Consider the following 17,492-nt stretch of genomic DNA (forward strand, 5'->3'; position numbering starts at 1 on the left):
TTCCATATGAAATTTAAAGTAGTTTTTTCTAATCCTGTGAAGAAAGTCAGTGGTATCTTGATGAGGATAGCATTGAATCTATAAATTACTTTGGGCAGTATGGCCATTTTAACGATATTGATTCTTCCTATTCACAAGCATGGAATATTTTTCCATTCGTTTGTGTCCTCACGTATTTCCTTGAGCAGTGGTTTGTAGTTCTCCTTGAAGAGGCCCTTCACATCCCTTGTAAGTTGTATTCCTAGGTATTTTATTCTCTTTGTAGCATTTGTGAATGGGATTCATGATTTGGCTCTCTGTCTGTTATTGGTGTATAGGAACGCTTGTGATTTTTGCACATTGATTGTATCCTGAGACTTTGCTGAAGGTTGCTTATCAGCTTACAGAGATTTTGGGGTGAGGTGATGGAGTTTTCTAAATATACAATTATGTCATCTGCAAATAGAGACAACTTGACTTCCTCTCTTCCTGTTTGAATACCCTTTATTTCTCTTGCCTGATTGCACTGGCCAGAATTTCCAGTACTGTGTTAAATAGGAGTGGTAAGAGAGGATATCCTTGTCTTGTGCCAGTTTCAAAGGGAATGTGCTTCCAGCTTTGGCCCATTGAATATGATATTGGCTGTGGGTTCGTCATAAATAGCTCTTATTATTTTGAGATAGGTTCCATTGATACCTAGTTTATTGAGAGTTTTTAGCATGAAGTGCTGTTGAATTTTATCAAAGGCCTTTTCTGCATCTATTGAGATGATTATCTGTAGTTTTTATCATTGGTTCTGTTTATGTGATGGATTACGTTTATTGATTTCTGTCTGTTGAACCAGCCTTGTATCTCAGGGATGAAGCTGACTTGATTGTGGTGGATGAGCTTTTTGATGTACTGCTGGATTCAGTTTGCCAGTATTTTCAGTATTTTATTGAGGATTTTTGCGTCGGTGTTCATCAGGGATATTGGCCTGAAATTGCCTTTTTTTTTTTTTCGTTGTGTCTCTGCCAGGTTTTGGTATCAGGATGATGCTAGCCTCATAAAATGAGTTAAAGAGGACTCCCCCTTTTTCTGTTGTTTGGAATAGTATCAGAAGGAATGGCAGCAGCTCCTCTTTGTAACTCTGGTAGAATTTGGCTGTGAATCCTTCTGGTCCTGGGCTTTTTTTTTTTTTTTTTTTTGGTTGGTAGGCTATTAATTACTGCCTCAATTTCAGAACTTGTTATTAGTCTATTCAGGGATTTGACCTCTTCCTGGTTTAGTCTCGGGAGTGTGTGTGTGTCCAGAAATTTATCTATTTCTTCTAGATTTTCTAGTTTATTTGCATAGCTATGTTTATAGTAGTCTCTAATGATAGTTTGTATTTCTGCGAGATAGATAGTGAAATCTCCTTTATCATTGTTTATGTGTCTCTTTGATTATTTTCTCTTCTTTATTAGTCTGACTAGCAGTCTGTTTTATTAATCTTTTCAAAAGACCAGCTCCTGGATTCATAGATTTTTTTTTTTGAAAGGTTTTTCCTGTCTCTGTCTCCTTCAGTTCTGCTCTGATCTTAGTTATTGTCTTTGGCTAGCTTTTGAATTTGTTTGCTCTTTCTTCTCTAATTCTTTTAATTGTGATGTTAGGGTGTCAGTTTTAGATCTTTCCCACTTTCTCCTGTGGGCATTTAGTACTATAAATTTTTCTCTAAACACTGCTTTAGCTGTGTCACTGAAATTCTGGTATGTTGTGTCATCATTCTTATTGGTTTCAAAGAACTTATTTACTTCTGCCTTTATTTTGTTATTTACCCAGTAGTAATTCAGGAGAAGGTTGTTCAGTTTCCATGTAGTCATTCAGTTTTGAGTGAATTTCTTAATCTTGAGTTCTAATTTGATTGCACTGTGGTCTGAGAGACTGTCATGGTTTCCGTTCTTTTGGATTTGCTGAGGAGTGTTTTACTTCCAATTATGTGGTCAATTTTAGAATAAGTGCTATGTAGTGCTGAGAAGAATGTATATGCTGTTGATTTGGGGTGGAGAATTCTGTAGATGTCTATTAGGTCCACTTGGTCCAGAGCTGAGCTCAAGTCCTAACTATCGTTGTTAATTTTCTGTCTCATTTATCTGTCTAATATTAACATTGGGGTGTTAAAGTCTCCCACTATTGTTGTGTGGGAGTCTAGGTCTCTTTGTAAGTCTCTAATAACTTGCTTTATGAATCTTGATGCTCCCGTATCGGGTGTGTATATAGTTATTATAGTTAGCTCTGCTTGTTGCATTGATCTCTTTACCATTATGTAATGCCCTTCTTTGTCTCTTTTGATCTTTCTTGGTTTAAAGTCTGTTTTATCAGAGATTAGGATTGCAACTCCTGCCTTTTTTTTGTTTCCATTTGTTTGGGAAATATTCCTGCATCCCTTTATTTTGAGCCTATCTGTGTCTTTGCACATGAGATGGATCTCCTGAATACACCACACTGATTATCCAGTTTGCCAGTCTGTGTTTTTTAATTGGGGCATTTATCCTGTTTACATTTAAGGTTAATATTGTTATGTGTGAATTTCATCCTTTTATTATGATGCTAGCTTTTTGTGTGTGGGGTGGGGAGGGGGTTATTTTGCCCCTTAGTTGATGCAGTTTTTTCATAGTGTGGATGGTCTTTACAGTTTGTTATACAGTGGCTGGTATTGGTTTTTCCTTTCCATATTTAGTGCTTCCTTCAGGAGCTCTTGTAAGGCAAGCCTAGTGGTGACAAAATCTCTCAGCATTTGCTTGTCTGTAAAGGATTTTATTTCTCATTTGCTTCGTGGAGAAGCATAATGCTTAGTTTGGCTGGTTATGCAATTGTGGGTTGAAAATTCTTTTCTTTAAGAATGTTGAATATTGGCCCCACTCTCTTCTGGCTTGCAGGATTTCCACAGAGAGATCCACTGTTAGTCTGTTGGGCTTCCATTTGTGGATAACCTGACCTTTCTCTCTGGCTGCCCTTAACATTTTTTACTTCATTTCAACTTTGTGAATTTGATGATTATGTGTCTTGGGGTTGCTCTTCTCAAGGAATATCTTTGTGGTGTTCTCTGTATTTCCTAGATTTGAATGTTAGCCTATCTTGCTAGGTTGGGGGAGTTCTCCTGGATAATATCCTCAAGAGTGTTTTCCAACTTGGTTTCATTCTCCCCATCACTTTTAAGTTCACCAATCAAACATAGGTTTAGTTTTTTCACATAGTCGCATATTTCTTGGAGACTTTGTTCCTTATCGTTCTTTTTTCTCTAAACTTGTCTTCACACTTTATTTCATTAAGTTGATCTTTAATCTCTGATATCCTTTCTTTTGCTTTATCAATTCAGCTATTGATACTTGTGTATGCTTCACGAAGTTCTTGTGTTGTGTCATTTATGTTCTTCTTTAAACTATTCTAGTTAGCAATTTCTCTAGCCTTTTTTCAAGGTTCTTAGCTTCCTTACATTGGGTTAGAACATGCACCTTTAGCTCAGAGGAGTTTGTTATTACTGCCTTCTGAAGCCTACTTCTGCAGTTCATCAAACTCATTCTCCATCCAGTTTTGTTCCCTTGCTGGCGAGGAGTTGTGATCCCTTGGAGGAGAATAGGTGTTCTGATTTTTGGAATTTTCAGCCTTTTTGTGCTGGTTTTTCCTCCTCTTTGTGGATTTATCTACCTTTGTTCTTTGATGCTGGTGACCTTCGGATGGGGTTTTTGTGTGGACATTCATTTTGTTGATGTTGATGCTATTCTTCTTTGTTTGTTAGTTTTCCTTCTAATAGTCAGATCCCTCTGCTGGAGTTTGCTGGAGGTCTCCTCTAGACCCCGTTTGCCTGGGTATCACCAGTGGAAGCTGCAGAACCACAAAGATTGCTGCCTGTCCCTTCCTCTGGAAGCTTTGTCCCAGAGAGGCACCCGCCAGATGCCAGTGGAGCTTTCCTGTATGTGGTGTCTGTCGAACCCTGCTGAGAGGTGTTTCTCAGTCAGGAGGTACAGCAGTCAGGCACCCACTTGAGGAGGCAGTCTGTCCCTTAGCAGAGCTTGAGTGCTATATTGGGAGATCCACTGCTTTCTTCAGAACCAGCCAGTAGGAATGTTTAAGTCTGCTGAAGCTGCGCCCCCAGCTCCCCTTTCCCCTAGGTGCTCTGTCCCAGGGAGATGGGACTTTTATCTGTAAGCCCCTGACTGGGGCTGCTTTCTTTCAGAGATGTAATGCCCAGAGAAGAGGAATGTAGAGAGGCAGTCTGGCTACAGTGGCTTTGTGGCATTGCTTTGGGGCTCTGCTAAGGGACAGGCAGTCCTAACTTACCATTGGCTTTGTTTACACATTGAGGGGAAAACCGCCTACTCAAGCCTCTGTAATAGTGGATGCCCCTCCCCCCACCAAGCTCGAGCTGTCCCAGGTCGACTTCAGACTGCTGTGCTGGCAACGAGAATTTCAAGCCAGTGCATCTTAGCTTGCTGGGCTCCGTGGCAGTGGGATCTGCTGCGCTAGACCACTTGGCTCCGTGGCTTCAGCCTCCTTTCCAGGGGAGTGAACGGTTAGTCTCACTGGTACTCCAGGCTCTGCTGGGGTATGATTAAAAGCTCCTGCAGCTACTTCGCTATCTGCCCAAATGACTACCCAGTTTTGTGCTTGAAACCCAGGGCACTGCTGGTGTAGGCACCTGAGGGAATCTCCAGGTCTGTGGGTTGTGAAAACCCTGGGATGAGCGTAGTATCAGGGCATTGTTCCTCATGGCACAGTCCCTCACGTCTTCCCTTCGCTATGGGAGGGAGTTCTCTGACCCCTTGCGCTTTCCAGGTGAGGCAACGCCCTGCTTCAGCTAGCTCTCCGTGGGCTGCACCTACTGTCTAACCAGTCCCTGATGAGCCAGGTGCCTCAGTTGGGTGCAGAAATCACCCACCTTCTGTGTTGATCTCGCTGAGAGCTGCAGACCGGAGATGTTCCTATTTGGCCATCTTGCCAGCCACCTGTTTCTTCTTCTTGAAGTTCATTGAGATTCTCGAATCTGTAGATACATCATTTTCTTCAGATTTGGGGACTTTTCATCATTTTAAAAAATTTATTAAAGAAATGCTTTATTAATACAAACAAAGTATAAAGTACTAAGAAATATAAATATCTGTGTCATAAGCAAACATCCATGACCGACAGAATGATTGAAGGAGACTGCAACAAACTGGATTCCTGTGGTAGGGAGAGCATCTTCCCTGGTGAAGGGGGGACCCCAGTGGTAACATCTTTTCCCGTTCTCTGTCCCATCCAGAACCACCAGAGTCACTCCATTCGAGGGGAAGTATGCAATCTGATGCTCCTCAGCCAGGTCAAAATTCTTCAAAATCTATAGGATTAAAAGGGGACCAATTTTCTACTTCTGAATACGTGTCATCGAGACAGGAATAGAGGTTTTTGCTTTAACAGTCTTCTCAGTCATAAGGCCCAGACCCCAGCTTCAGCCTATCCTTAGTAGCCATACAGGTGCCTGGTTCTCTGTTCTCCTTATCAACAAGGATTGGAGTTGGATTACTCTGAGATGCTCCCTCCATCATTATTAAAAATAGTTTTTTCTGTTTTCCTCTTCCCCTTTTGCAAGAACTCCAATTATATTTATATTAGGCTGCTGGATTATCCTACAGCTCCCTGACACCCTGTTCATTTATTTTCAGTCTTTTTTCTCTATTTTATTTTGCATAGTTTCTGTTGCTAAGGTTTTGAGATCATTTATCTTTTCTTCTGAATTAGTATGCCAGTGATCCTACCCAGTATACTTTTTATCTCAGACATTGCTTCATTTTCTATCTCTAGAAGTTTGATTAGGTCCTTTCTACAAATCTTGCCATATTTAACTTGCTCAGTTATTCCTCTGCCTTCTTGAGCTTATGGAATATAGTTAAAATAGTTGTTTTAATATCCATGTGGGTTATGCCTAACATTTGTGTCAGTTGTGGGTCAGTTTTGATTGAGTGGTTAATTGTTATTCTTATTATGGGTCCTGTTTACCTGCTACTTGCATGCTTGTCAATTTTTTTATTAGATGCCAGACATGATTAATTTTATCCTTAAGGGTAGTGGATATTTATGTATTTCTGTAAATAATCCTTGAACTTCGTTTCGTGACACAGTTAAATTCTTTGTAGACAGTTTGATTCTTTCAGGGCTTGCTTTGCAGGGACCAGAGCAGCTGTTAGTCTGGGGCTTATTCTTCCCCATGACCAAGACAATACATCCTGAGTGTTCTAGCCAAGGTTTTCCATTGTTCCTTTCTGTTCTTTTCAGATGATTCTTTTCTCAGTCTTGGGTCCTCTTTGCGGGTGCTTATCAGCACTCTGTTGCAGATCTCCAGGTTCCCTCGCCTAGCTCTCTCCTCTCTAGCGTTCTGCCCTGTGAGCTCCAGCTGACTCCCAGGCCTCTGGCTCGATCTGTGCTCCCCTTCCCTTTCTTGTCCTATGGTCTGGAAACTCTCTAGGGTAAGCTCAGTCAATTGTAAGGCTACCTCATTTTTCTCCTGTCTCTCAGGGACTAGTGTCCAGTGGCTGAAAACTGTTGTTTCATGTATTCTGCCCAGTTCTTTGGCTGTTTCAAGTAGGGGGGTAAATGTGGTCTCTATTGCATCATCTTGGCAGAGATAAACCTGAACTGAATTAAAAAAACAATTCTCATCACAGAAACAATACTTTTTTAGCCCATAAAGTTGACAGGGGAAGGGAGATAGGGAAGAAGAAAAAAAGAATGAAAATCACCCATTGTAACTACCATTAGTATTTTTTCTTTATAAAGCTTCAAGTCTACACCCATTCTCTTATTTTTCTTTTGTATTTCTTCAAAGTAGTGCTCTCATACTCTTTATTTACTGTTTTATATCCTGGACCTCAAATTTTTTTTCAAAATGCGTACTTGATGAAACTAGAGTAGGTGCTATGCAAGGTAATACGTCTTTAGAAACAATCTAACTGGCAAGCAACTAGGACATTTCTAACACAGTTGCCATGAATTAAATTATTGAGTTAATGATAATTAACCAATCAGTAGTAAGTTAATATCTTAGACTGCTCCCCTATTGTGTTTATAAGTTAATGGTTTATAAAGCAAAAAATAAATACCATCGGCAAAGTTAGAATAATTAAGCTAATTATTAGCCTGTATCATTGATTCTTCACCTTTAGCATGCATTAGAATCACCTGAAGAGTGATTGCTGAACTCCACTTCCAGAATTTGATTTCAGAGATCTGGAGAGGCCAGAGATTTGCATTTCTAATTAGTTTCCAGGTGATGTTAATGCTGCTTGTCTTAGGACTATACTTTGAGCAGCACTGCCCTCTATTGTTTTTTTTTGTAACTGAGATAATACCAAGATTTTCTTTAGTATTATATAAGGTGATCAGTGATTATTATTTGGGCTTTCTTAGAGGGAGAAACAGAGGAGAGTTACTAGCTTCTTTCAGTTGTAAGGTATGCAATTGTTAAAAAATGAAAAGGTTGAGGGGAAACATTATTTTATGAATATCAACTTGACTTTCTTTACTATGTTTATGGTCACTAATAGGCAAACACAGCTGCCACTAATAGTCTGCTTTTCAAGTTATGGTCAGAAATGAGTAGTTGAGAAAAAAAATAAGTAGCTAATAGATAGAAATATTGTATTTTCAGAAGAGGGTAATATCAATAATCTCAGTAAGTACTTTGAAATCTTTAGCTAAAATCCTAATATTTTATAATATTGTCATTTTTTTGTTTTAATTATGTTTCATTATTATGAAATTTTAGATTTTATTAAGGATATGTGTATCCCCATACACATTCATGCTTCATTTCATATTGTTTTATTACTAAGCTTATTTTGAGGGATAGAAATTATGTACTTTTTGAATTTTTTATGATTTGTCTATGTTAATTAGATTTATGATTTGTTTAATACTTATATACCTTTCTGATAACTAATGTTCTTTGTTTTTTAAAGCCACTGGATGTGGACAAAGATTCTTCCCTGGTGACTCTCTGTTATGGACTCTGTGTACTCGGACGGAGAGCTTTGGGGACTGCATCCCATCATATGTCCAGGTAAAGAAGGCATTTCTGTTCTGAGGAAGAGAGTATGGGAAGCTGAATAACCTAAATCTAAAATCATTTTTCATGGAAGCATGTATTCTATGCTAATTTATTATAAAGTCTTTTTAGATTTTATATTTCTATATATCATCTTCTTAGACATAGTTAAGTTGTCCTAACTGGTTAACAGAACTGGTTTTTAAAATTCACACATGTGACTGGGCATCGTGACTCATGCCTGTAATCCCAGCACTTTGGGAGGCCGAGGCGAGTGGATCACCTGGTCAGGATTTTGAGACCAGCCTGGCCAACATGGTGAAACCTCATCTCTACTAAAATAGAAAAATTAGCTGGGCGTGGTGACGGGTGAGTGCCTGTACTCCTAGCTACTCTGGAGGCTGAGGCAGAAGAAGTACTTGAACCCAGGAAGCAGAGGTTGTAGTGAGCCAAGATCACACCACTGCACTCCACCCTGGGCAATAAGAGCAAAAAAAAAAAAAAAAAAAAAAAAATCACACATGTGTGGATAGCCACTGGTAATGAGAATATGATGAATTTAAGACATTTTAAAATATAACCACCCCATGAATTTTGATTGGTCTCCTCCTGTTTACATCTATTTTTAAAATATATTCATTTATTTCTATTTTTTCATATTTCTTTGCAGCCTTTGTCCAGGGTATTTATACTTTTGACATAGTCATGTATTAGATTTGGAAATTCTAAATCTAAACTGGATTTCCTAACATATACATCCAAATGAATCAGAATTAAGAAATACCATATTTTGAATTTCTTCTTTAATAAATACATGTTTTCCCTTAAGCTTTTCTTAATTTATTTTAACTTACAGGCTCTTTGCCTATTGTTTATTTTCATAGACTCACTATTACAGTGGTTCATAAATAAGGGTCCCAGGTTGAACAGGCCCTGTCTCCTATGATTCTGGTTCAGGGTTCTGATGTTAGTTCCTGGAATCTGTATTTTCAAAACAGTCCCAGGTGATTCTGATGCACACCCAGATGTAAGAATCAGTGTCATGGAAGACCTTTGTCAAAACATGTGAACTTTTATCTTCAATCTTAACAGTAATTTAGAGTCATTCCTCTATGGATTGCATGCCCTATTTAAAGGAGATTTCCGTATTTCTTCAATTCGAGATGAATGGATCTTTGCTGACATGGAATTGCTAAGGAAAGTGGTAGTCCCTGGGATACGTATGTCCATTAAACTTCATCAGGTAAGAAGATGAGATTTTTCTAATTAATTACTGGTGTTTACTGATCCTTCTTCAAGTGACTTCGGTATTAGTTCATTCTCACACTGCTATAAGGATTACCTGAGATTGGGTAATTTATAAAAGAAAGGGGTTTAATTGACTCACAGTTTCACAGGGGTAGGGAGGCTTTAGGAAACTTACAGTCATTCGGAAGGGGAAGCAAACACATCCTACTTCACATGTCAGCAGCAAGAAAAAGTGCTGGGTAAAAAGGGGGGGAACCCCTTATAAAACCATCAGTTCTCATGAGAACTCACTATCATGAGAACAGCAGCATGGGGTAACTGCTCCCATGATTCAATTACCTCCCACCAGGCCTCTTTCAGGACACATGGGGATTATGGGAACTACAATTCAAGATGAGATTTGGGTAAGGACACAACCAAACCATATCAACTTCCAAGTTATGTATTTTAGGAACATTTTGAGAAATATTCTGATCTGAATAAAAGAAAAATGTGATTTCATGACAAGATATTTTAAATCTTTAAAACCTGAACCTATGTTTCTAATAGTAAATTTGAATATTAACATTAGAGAGTGACTGATACAGGTATGAAATGTGAAGAAAAAGAAAAATTACGTATAAGCTGTAAGTAAAGGTACTTGGCCCCCATAATACTTGTTTTGACTTCAAATGATTGTAATTCCTGTCTGTTTCTTGTATGAATATTAGCCAACTCTAAATGTAGTATAGGAACACTTCAGGAGTCTTACAAGTGCTGCTGTTACTGAATGATGAATTTAATTCTGCGTGTTATATTGAATAATAGATGGTTAAGACAGACTTAGGCTTAGCTAAATATCTTAGTAGGGTAATGACATTAAAAGTGAGCTCCACAATGCATTGTAAAGCCCTAGATCGTTGCGAGAATATATTGTGAAATTAAGTACTGGCACTTGTTCCTCTAATTATTCCACAGCACAATGGTTATCAAATCTGATGACAGAGACCCCATAATAAGACTCATTAAAGTGTATCTGCAGTGCTGAAATCTAATTGAATCTTTTGCTCCCAAATTGTGGCTTACTCTTCAAGTCATTTTAGTACAATCTAAAGTGTGAGAATTAAGTTAACAACCTCACTTTCTTTAGGAACATTACTTGTAAGGAATACGTTATTTGAAAATCTCTGCGAAAAATGGAACACTATTTGAGGATGATGGGGGAAATACTGATTTGTGATCAAATAGAATTGTCCATCTTCAGACTAGCTTTAGAGTTTTGATACAAAATTTAATGCATTTTCAAAAAGATGATTACTTCAGATTAAAATGTTTTTAAAACTTAGATATTTCTGGAAAGGTACCAGGTATATATCTGCTTTATAAGGAACACTCTCTTTTTTATAGCATAATTTTCTAATAGCTTCTGACAAACTTCTTTAATAATAAGTGTTATGAAATCCAATCTGAATTTGAGATTAAACTGAGCACAGAATTTAAAGCCTCTGATGCCTTGGGTGCCTGCCCCTAGTCGCTTCTTACAAGCACTCTCTTGCCTATTGCTGCCAGGTCTCTTTCCTTAAATATTCCTTTGGCTGTGGCATTATTGCCAATATCAGTGATTCTCTACTTTATATTCTGGCCCAACACACTTGGATATAGCACTCTCCCATCATAGCCAGGACTGACAACAGTTATAAACAGGGAGGTGAGGATGTGGAATTGGAACCCAGGAACCATGGAGGGCTGAGGGGAGGAGTAGAGGTGGAGAATGTAATGCAACCGGGAGAGGTTCCTTAATTCTGATATACCTTTTAGGAAGATGGAGATTGACCTATGAAGTCATAAACAACAGCCATTTATTGATCATCACTTAGAGAAATCCTCATAGACAACCCAATGTCGTGCTCAGGCAGGAAATTACAGATGTGTAAATCAGTACTGGTCATTGCCAAAATTCACAGGCTCATGAAAATCCATAAAAGTGAACAGTAGGCTTATATACTAAAATAAAGGATATATGCATCTACCTTACAACCCAACAGTTCTACTTCTAGATGTTTACACAAGAGAATGGAAGTACAGTTGACCCTTGAACAACACAGGTTTGAATTGCATAGGTACATTTATACACAGATTTTTTTTCAGTAAATGTATTGGAAATTTTTTTGGAGATTTGCAACAATTTGAAAAACGTGAACTACAAAGCCTAGAAAGAGCAATAAAATAAGACAAACTTAGATATGTCATGAATGCATAAAAATACATAGTTACTAGTTTGTTTTATTATTTGCTACCATAAAACATAGAAATCTATTATAAAAAGTTAAAATTTATCAAAACTTAACAAAAACACTTATAGACTGTACATGGTACCATCTACAGTTGAGAGAAATGTAAACAAACATAAAGATGCAGTATTAAATTGTAACTGCATAAAGTTAACTGTGGTACATATTAATATTATACCACTACAGTAATTTCATAGTCAGTTTCTGTTGCTACTGCAGTGAGCTCAAATGTTGGGAGTATGATTAAAATGCCATGTGACACTAATCATCTCTGTGTGAGCAGTTCTCCTTTCCAGTAAATTGTATATTTCAATTAAAAAGTGATCTCTTGCAATTCTCATGTATTTCTCATTGTGTTTAGTGTAGTACCATAAACCTTGAATAACACCATGAGACCTATACAAAGTGCCACTAGTGATGTTGAAAGGGCTCCCAAGAAGCAGAGAAAAGTTGTAACATTAAAAAGAAAGGTTGAATTGCTTGATACATGCCATACATTGAGGTCTGCAACTGTGGTTGCCCACCATTCCAAGATAAGTGAATCCATCCTAGGGACCAGTGTGGAAAAAAAATTTGTGAAGCTTCCACCATTACTACACCAGCAGGTGGAAAACCTTGCACATTTTACATAATACCTTTTCATCTTGTGTTGAAAATACAGCTTTTATATTGGATGCAGGATTGCTGTTCAAAAGGCATGCCTTAAACACTAATATGATTCAAGAAAAAGTGAAGTCATTATATGGCAAATTAAAGCAAAAGGGAGGTGAAGAATCTAAAGCTGGAGTTTAATGCCAGCAAAGGATAGCTTGATAATTTTAGAAAGAGCTTTGGCTTTAAAAATGTCAAGATAACAGGTGAAGCAACTTTTGCCAAGGAAGAGGCAGCAAATGAATTCCTAGGTGCCATTAAGAAAATCATTGAAGAGAAAGGATAATTGCCTGTACAGCTCTTAAATGCAGGTGAAAGTGCCCTATTATGTGGCGGGAATGGGGTTGGGGGAGCCATAAAGGACATTTTTTAGTAAGGAAGAGAAGCAAGCACCAGAATTTAAGGCAGGAATGCGTAAACTAAGTTTACTGTTTTGTGCAAATGCAGTGAGGTTTATGATCAGGACTGTCTTTACCTGTAAAGCCACTGACTCCTAAATCTTGAAGGGAAAAGTTAAATATTACCTGCTATTTTGATTGCACAAGAAGGCCTAGACAAAGAGAATTTTTTTCCTGGATTGGTTCTACCGATGCCTTGTCCCTGAAGTCGGGAAGTACCTTGCCAGTAAAGGACCTTCTTTTAAAGTTCTTTTGATATTGGACAGTACCTTTGGCCACCCAGAACCTCATGAGTTCAACACTGAAGGTGTGGAAGTGGTCTCCTTGCCTCCAGCAGCATCTTTAATTCGGCCTCCAGATCAAGGTATGATAAAGACTTTTAAGGCTCATTGCACATGGTACTCAATGGAAAGGATTGTCAGTGCTATGGAAGAGAACCCTGAAAGAACATCATGAAAGTCTAGAAAGATTACACCATTGAAGATGCCATTTTTGTTGTAGAAAAAGCCATGAAAGCCATCAAACCCAAAATAATAAATTTCTGCTAAAGAAAACTGTGTCCAGATGTTGTAAATGACTTCACAGGATTTATGACAGAGCCAATCAAGGAAATCATGAAAGAGATTGTGGATACGGGAAAAAAAAAAAGTAGGGGATAAAGGGTTCCAAGGTGTGACTCTTGGAGAAATTCAAAAGCTATTAAACATCCCACCAGGAGTATTAACAGAAGATGACTTGATGGAGATGAGGGCTTCCAAACCAGTGCCAGATAGTGAGGAAGACGAAGAAGCAGTGCCAGAAAACAAGTTGACTTTACACAGTCTGGCAGAATGATTCTGATTATTCAAGACTGCTTTTGACTTATTTTACAGCATGGACCCTTCTGTGATATGGGCACTAAAAGTAAAGCAAAAGGTAGAAGAAGAATTGGTCCTATATGGAAACATTCTTAAAGAAATGAAAAAGGAAAAATGTCAGAAAAGTGTCATGTTTTTGGTAAAGTTACACTAAGTGTGCCTGCTTCTCTTTCCTCTCCTTCACCTCCTCCACCTCTGCCGCCTCTGAGATGAGACTGCAAGACCAATCCCTCCTTTTCCTCTTTCTCAGCCTAGTCCAAATGTGAAGATGACAAAGTTGAAGAACTTTATGATGATCCACTTCCACTTGATGAATAGTAAATGTGTTTTCCTTATGATTGTCTTAATATTTTCTATTCTCTAGCTTACATTATTATAAGAATATAGTATATAATATGTATAAAATACAAGATATGTGTTAATTGACTATATTATTGGAAAGGCTTCCAGTCAACAGTAAGGTGTTTGTAGTTAACATTTTTGGGGAGTCAAAGGCGATACATGGATTTTAGAGTGCATAGGGAGTAGGCACCCCAACCCCTGCATTGTTCCAGGGTCAACTGCATATGTCTACACAAAGACTTAAACAAATGTTTATAGAGTTTTTATTCATAATAACCTCCAACTGGAAACTACTCAAATGTCCATCAGCAGACAGGCATACCAATTATGGTATATTCACAAAACAATATTACTCAGGAATAAAATGAACTGATAACAAACAGCCGATCAGTGGTTGCTTAGAGTTTAGAGAGTAAATGCAAGAGGCAGGATGGAAATGCTATCTAGATTGCAACAGTGGTTACCTGGGTATGCACATTTGTCAAGATGCATCTAACTGTACACTTCAAATGGGTGAATTTTATTGTAAATTGTATTCCAAACTTGACTTTTAAAAAGATTCTGTTCCCAGAAAGCTGAAATGTAAAATTTCTATTAACCTTTGCCTTTCAGACATGGTCTTTGATGATATACTTTTAGTACTTCATAGGTGTTTTTGCACTTTTTTCTTTCTAGTTCTTTCCCCACCCGCCTCCAACCTTATGTATTACGTGTCCTTACTTTCTGTTAATTAAAACTGGTATGATCTGCTGGACATGGTGCCTAATGCCTGTAATCCCAACATGTTGGGAGGCCAGTGTGGGAGGATCTCTTGAGGCCAGGAGTTTGAGACCAGCCTGGTCAACATAGTGAGACCACATCTCTGCAAAAAAGAAACATAAATATTAGCTAGGCAGGGTATCGCATGCCTTTATCCAAGCTACTTGGGAAGCTGAGATGGGAGATTGCTTGAGTCCAAGAGTTTGAGGTTAGTGATTGTGTTGCATTCCAGCCTGAGCAACAGAGCAAGACCTGGTTTCTAAAAAAAACCCCAATAAGAAATTGTTATAATCTGTGTAGTATTTACTATTGCATAGTGCCCTACATGTACACAGCACTTTCATATGCATTAGATCACCACACCCAGAAAGTTATTTTCATCCCAGTTTTGTAGAAGATTAATCAAAACTCAGATTAAACAAATTGCTTTTTTCTTCTGTTCTCTTTCTCATCCTCTAATTTTGTAAAATATCTTTCCTCCTTATTTATTTTCCTTTGTTATTAGTACTCTTTGAGGATTACATAATTGTTAGAGCTAAAATAAACCAATCAAAATCCAAATGAGTTTACATATGATAATGTGCTGAAAATTTTACAGTCTGTGATATCCTTGAGGACAAAAATAATTTCTAATTAATCTTTATACTCCTTGCTTGGTACAGTGGCCTGTAAATGTTTGTTTAATGAATGAGTTTCATTGTTCTAAAAAAGTAGTATATCCTGTGTATCTGCTTATAACGTTTCAAGTATATTCCTAAAATTCTTCTGAAAACTTTTACCAGTAAAACTGATAACATTATCTCTTTAATATTCTTAAAAAGTAAACACTACCCAATAATAAACATCTTTTCATCACTCCATATTCTTGTACGGTACCCCCAAGAAGCAATCACTTCCAGTAATTTGATATGTATTTTCTGATTTCTTCTAAGCACATGTAATTCCATCTACATGTGATATGTTCCTTTTTAAAAATGCAGTTTTGCTAGAGAAATTAATTGTAACATGCTATTTTTTTCATTTAATATGACATGGACATCTTACCAAATTACCACATACTGAGGCATCGCAGTTTTCAGTATACATAGAACTTTACATTCATTCAACCATTGTAAAGCCAGTGAAATGAGATATTTAAACAAGATTCAACATTTTCCACTTTGGGAATGCCTGATAATTTCAAACTTTTGTTTATTTTCTTAAGAATATGGTTATTGACCAGGTATAGTGGGTTTCACCTGTAACCCCAGCATTTTGAGAGGCCAAGGCAGGAGGAGGATCGCTTCAGCCTGGGTGTTTGAGATCACCCTGGCAACATAGCAAGACCCTGTCTCTACAAATAGTTTTTTTAAAAGTTAACTGGCATGGGGGTGTGTGCCTGTACTCAGGAGACTAAAGTGAGAGGATTGCTTGAGCAAAGGCAGTCAGGGTTGCAGTGAGCTACGATCATGCCATTGCACTCCAGCCTGGTTGACAAAGCGAGATCCTGTCTCAAAAAAAAGGTAGAAAAAAATAATAAAAATATTATTGCCTATGTCTGGATTTTTTTTCACTCAATTGTAAAAATACTACTCTGTAAAATAATTGTAATTGTAAAAATAGTACTCTACAAAGATGGCATTCCTTTCCTAATAGAACTATTTGCTAAAAGACAGCACAACATATGACATCTTGGCTATCTGCATGTATAGGAAAATGTGAACTCAATCGCTATATTATGAATGCTGTCTTAGATCAAGCGGTGTAGAAACAGGTTAGAGTCCAGGATTCTTGTGCAAGAGATTAATTGAGGGACTCACTCAAGAAGTGTTTGTAAAGAAGTGTTAGAAGTGGGATGGAAAAGGGAAGTAGCTAAGCAAAATGTGTTTTAGCTGAATTCTAGCCTTCCCAGCCCCAGCATTTCCTACACAGGCAGTTCCATTAGTTAAAGGCAATTCCTAGAATGGGTAGGGTAATCCCATTGTAGATGGGATTGCATTATTGATTTGGTTCTCAGCTTGAATGTTACTGGTTTGTAGAAATGCTACTGATTTTTGTACACTGATTTTGTATCCTGAAACTTGATTGAAGTCATTTATCAGTTTTAGGAGCCTTTTGGTAGAGTTTTCTAGGTTCTCTAGTTATAGAATCATATTAGCAGCAAAGAGAGATACTTTGACTTATTTTCCTATTTGGATGCCTTTTTTTCTTTCTCCTGCCTGATTGCTGTGGCTAGGACTTCAGTACTGTGTTTAATAAGAGTGGTGAGAGTGGACATCCTTGTTTTGTTCTGGTTCTCAAGGGGGGGGTCCTTCCAGCTTTTGCCCATTCAGTATGATGGCTATGGGTTTGTCATAGATGGTTATTTTGAGGTTTGTTCCTCCAATGCCTAATTTGTTGAGGGTTTTTAACATGAAGGTGTTGGGTTTTATTAAAAGCTTTCTCTTCATCTGTTGAGCTGATTATATAGTTTTTGTTTTTAATTTTGTTTATGTGGCGAATCACATTTATTGACTTGTATATTGTTGAACTACCCTTGCATCCCAGGAATGAAGCCTACTTGATTGTGGTAAGGTAACTTTCAAGTGCTGCTGGATTTAGTTCACTAGTATTTTGTTGAGGATTTTTGTATGTATGTTCCTCAGAATTATTGGCCTGTAGTTTTCTTTTTTCACTGTGTTTTTGACAAGTTTTTGGTATCAGGATGATGCTGGCTTCATAGAATGAGTTGGGGAGGATTCCTTCCTTGTTTTGTTTTGTGTTTTTGGTTTTGTTTGTTTGTTTTTTTGTAGCGGGGTAGGGTGATAGTTTCCTTAGAATTGGTACCAACTCTTCTTTATACATTTAATAAATTCAACTGTGAATGCATCTCATCTGGGGCTTTTTGGTTGGTAGATTTTTTTTTTTAATGGATTCCATTTCAGAACTCAGTATTGTCTGTTTAGGGTTTTGATTTCTTCTTGATTTGATC

General features: G+C 37.7%; 1 protein-coding gene across 8 annotated transcripts in view; it reads left to right on the forward strand.

Annotated features, from left to right (window-relative positions):
- Positions 1-17,492, forward strand: part of PCNX1 (pecanex 1) — a 201,812-nt gene that overhangs the window by 166,485 nt on the left and 17,835 nt on the right. For all 8 annotated transcript variants that reach the window (XM_002754063.6, XM_078335275.1, XM_035260872.3 and 5 more), the window contains 2 exons: positions 7,932-8,032; positions 9,110-9,260. In XM_002754063.6, coding sequence (XP_002754109.1) covers positions 7,932-8,032; positions 9,110-9,260 — 252 coding nt within the window. The remainder of the gene's footprint in view (positions 1-7,931; positions 8,033-9,109; positions 9,261-17,492) is intronic.

Source organism: Callithrix jacchus, chromosome 8, assembly GCF_049354715.1.
Source record: "Callithrix jacchus isolate 240 chromosome 8, calJac240_pri, whole genome shotgun sequence".
Lineage (NCBI taxonomy): Eukaryota > Metazoa > Chordata > Mammalia > Primates > Cebidae > Callithrix > Callithrix jacchus.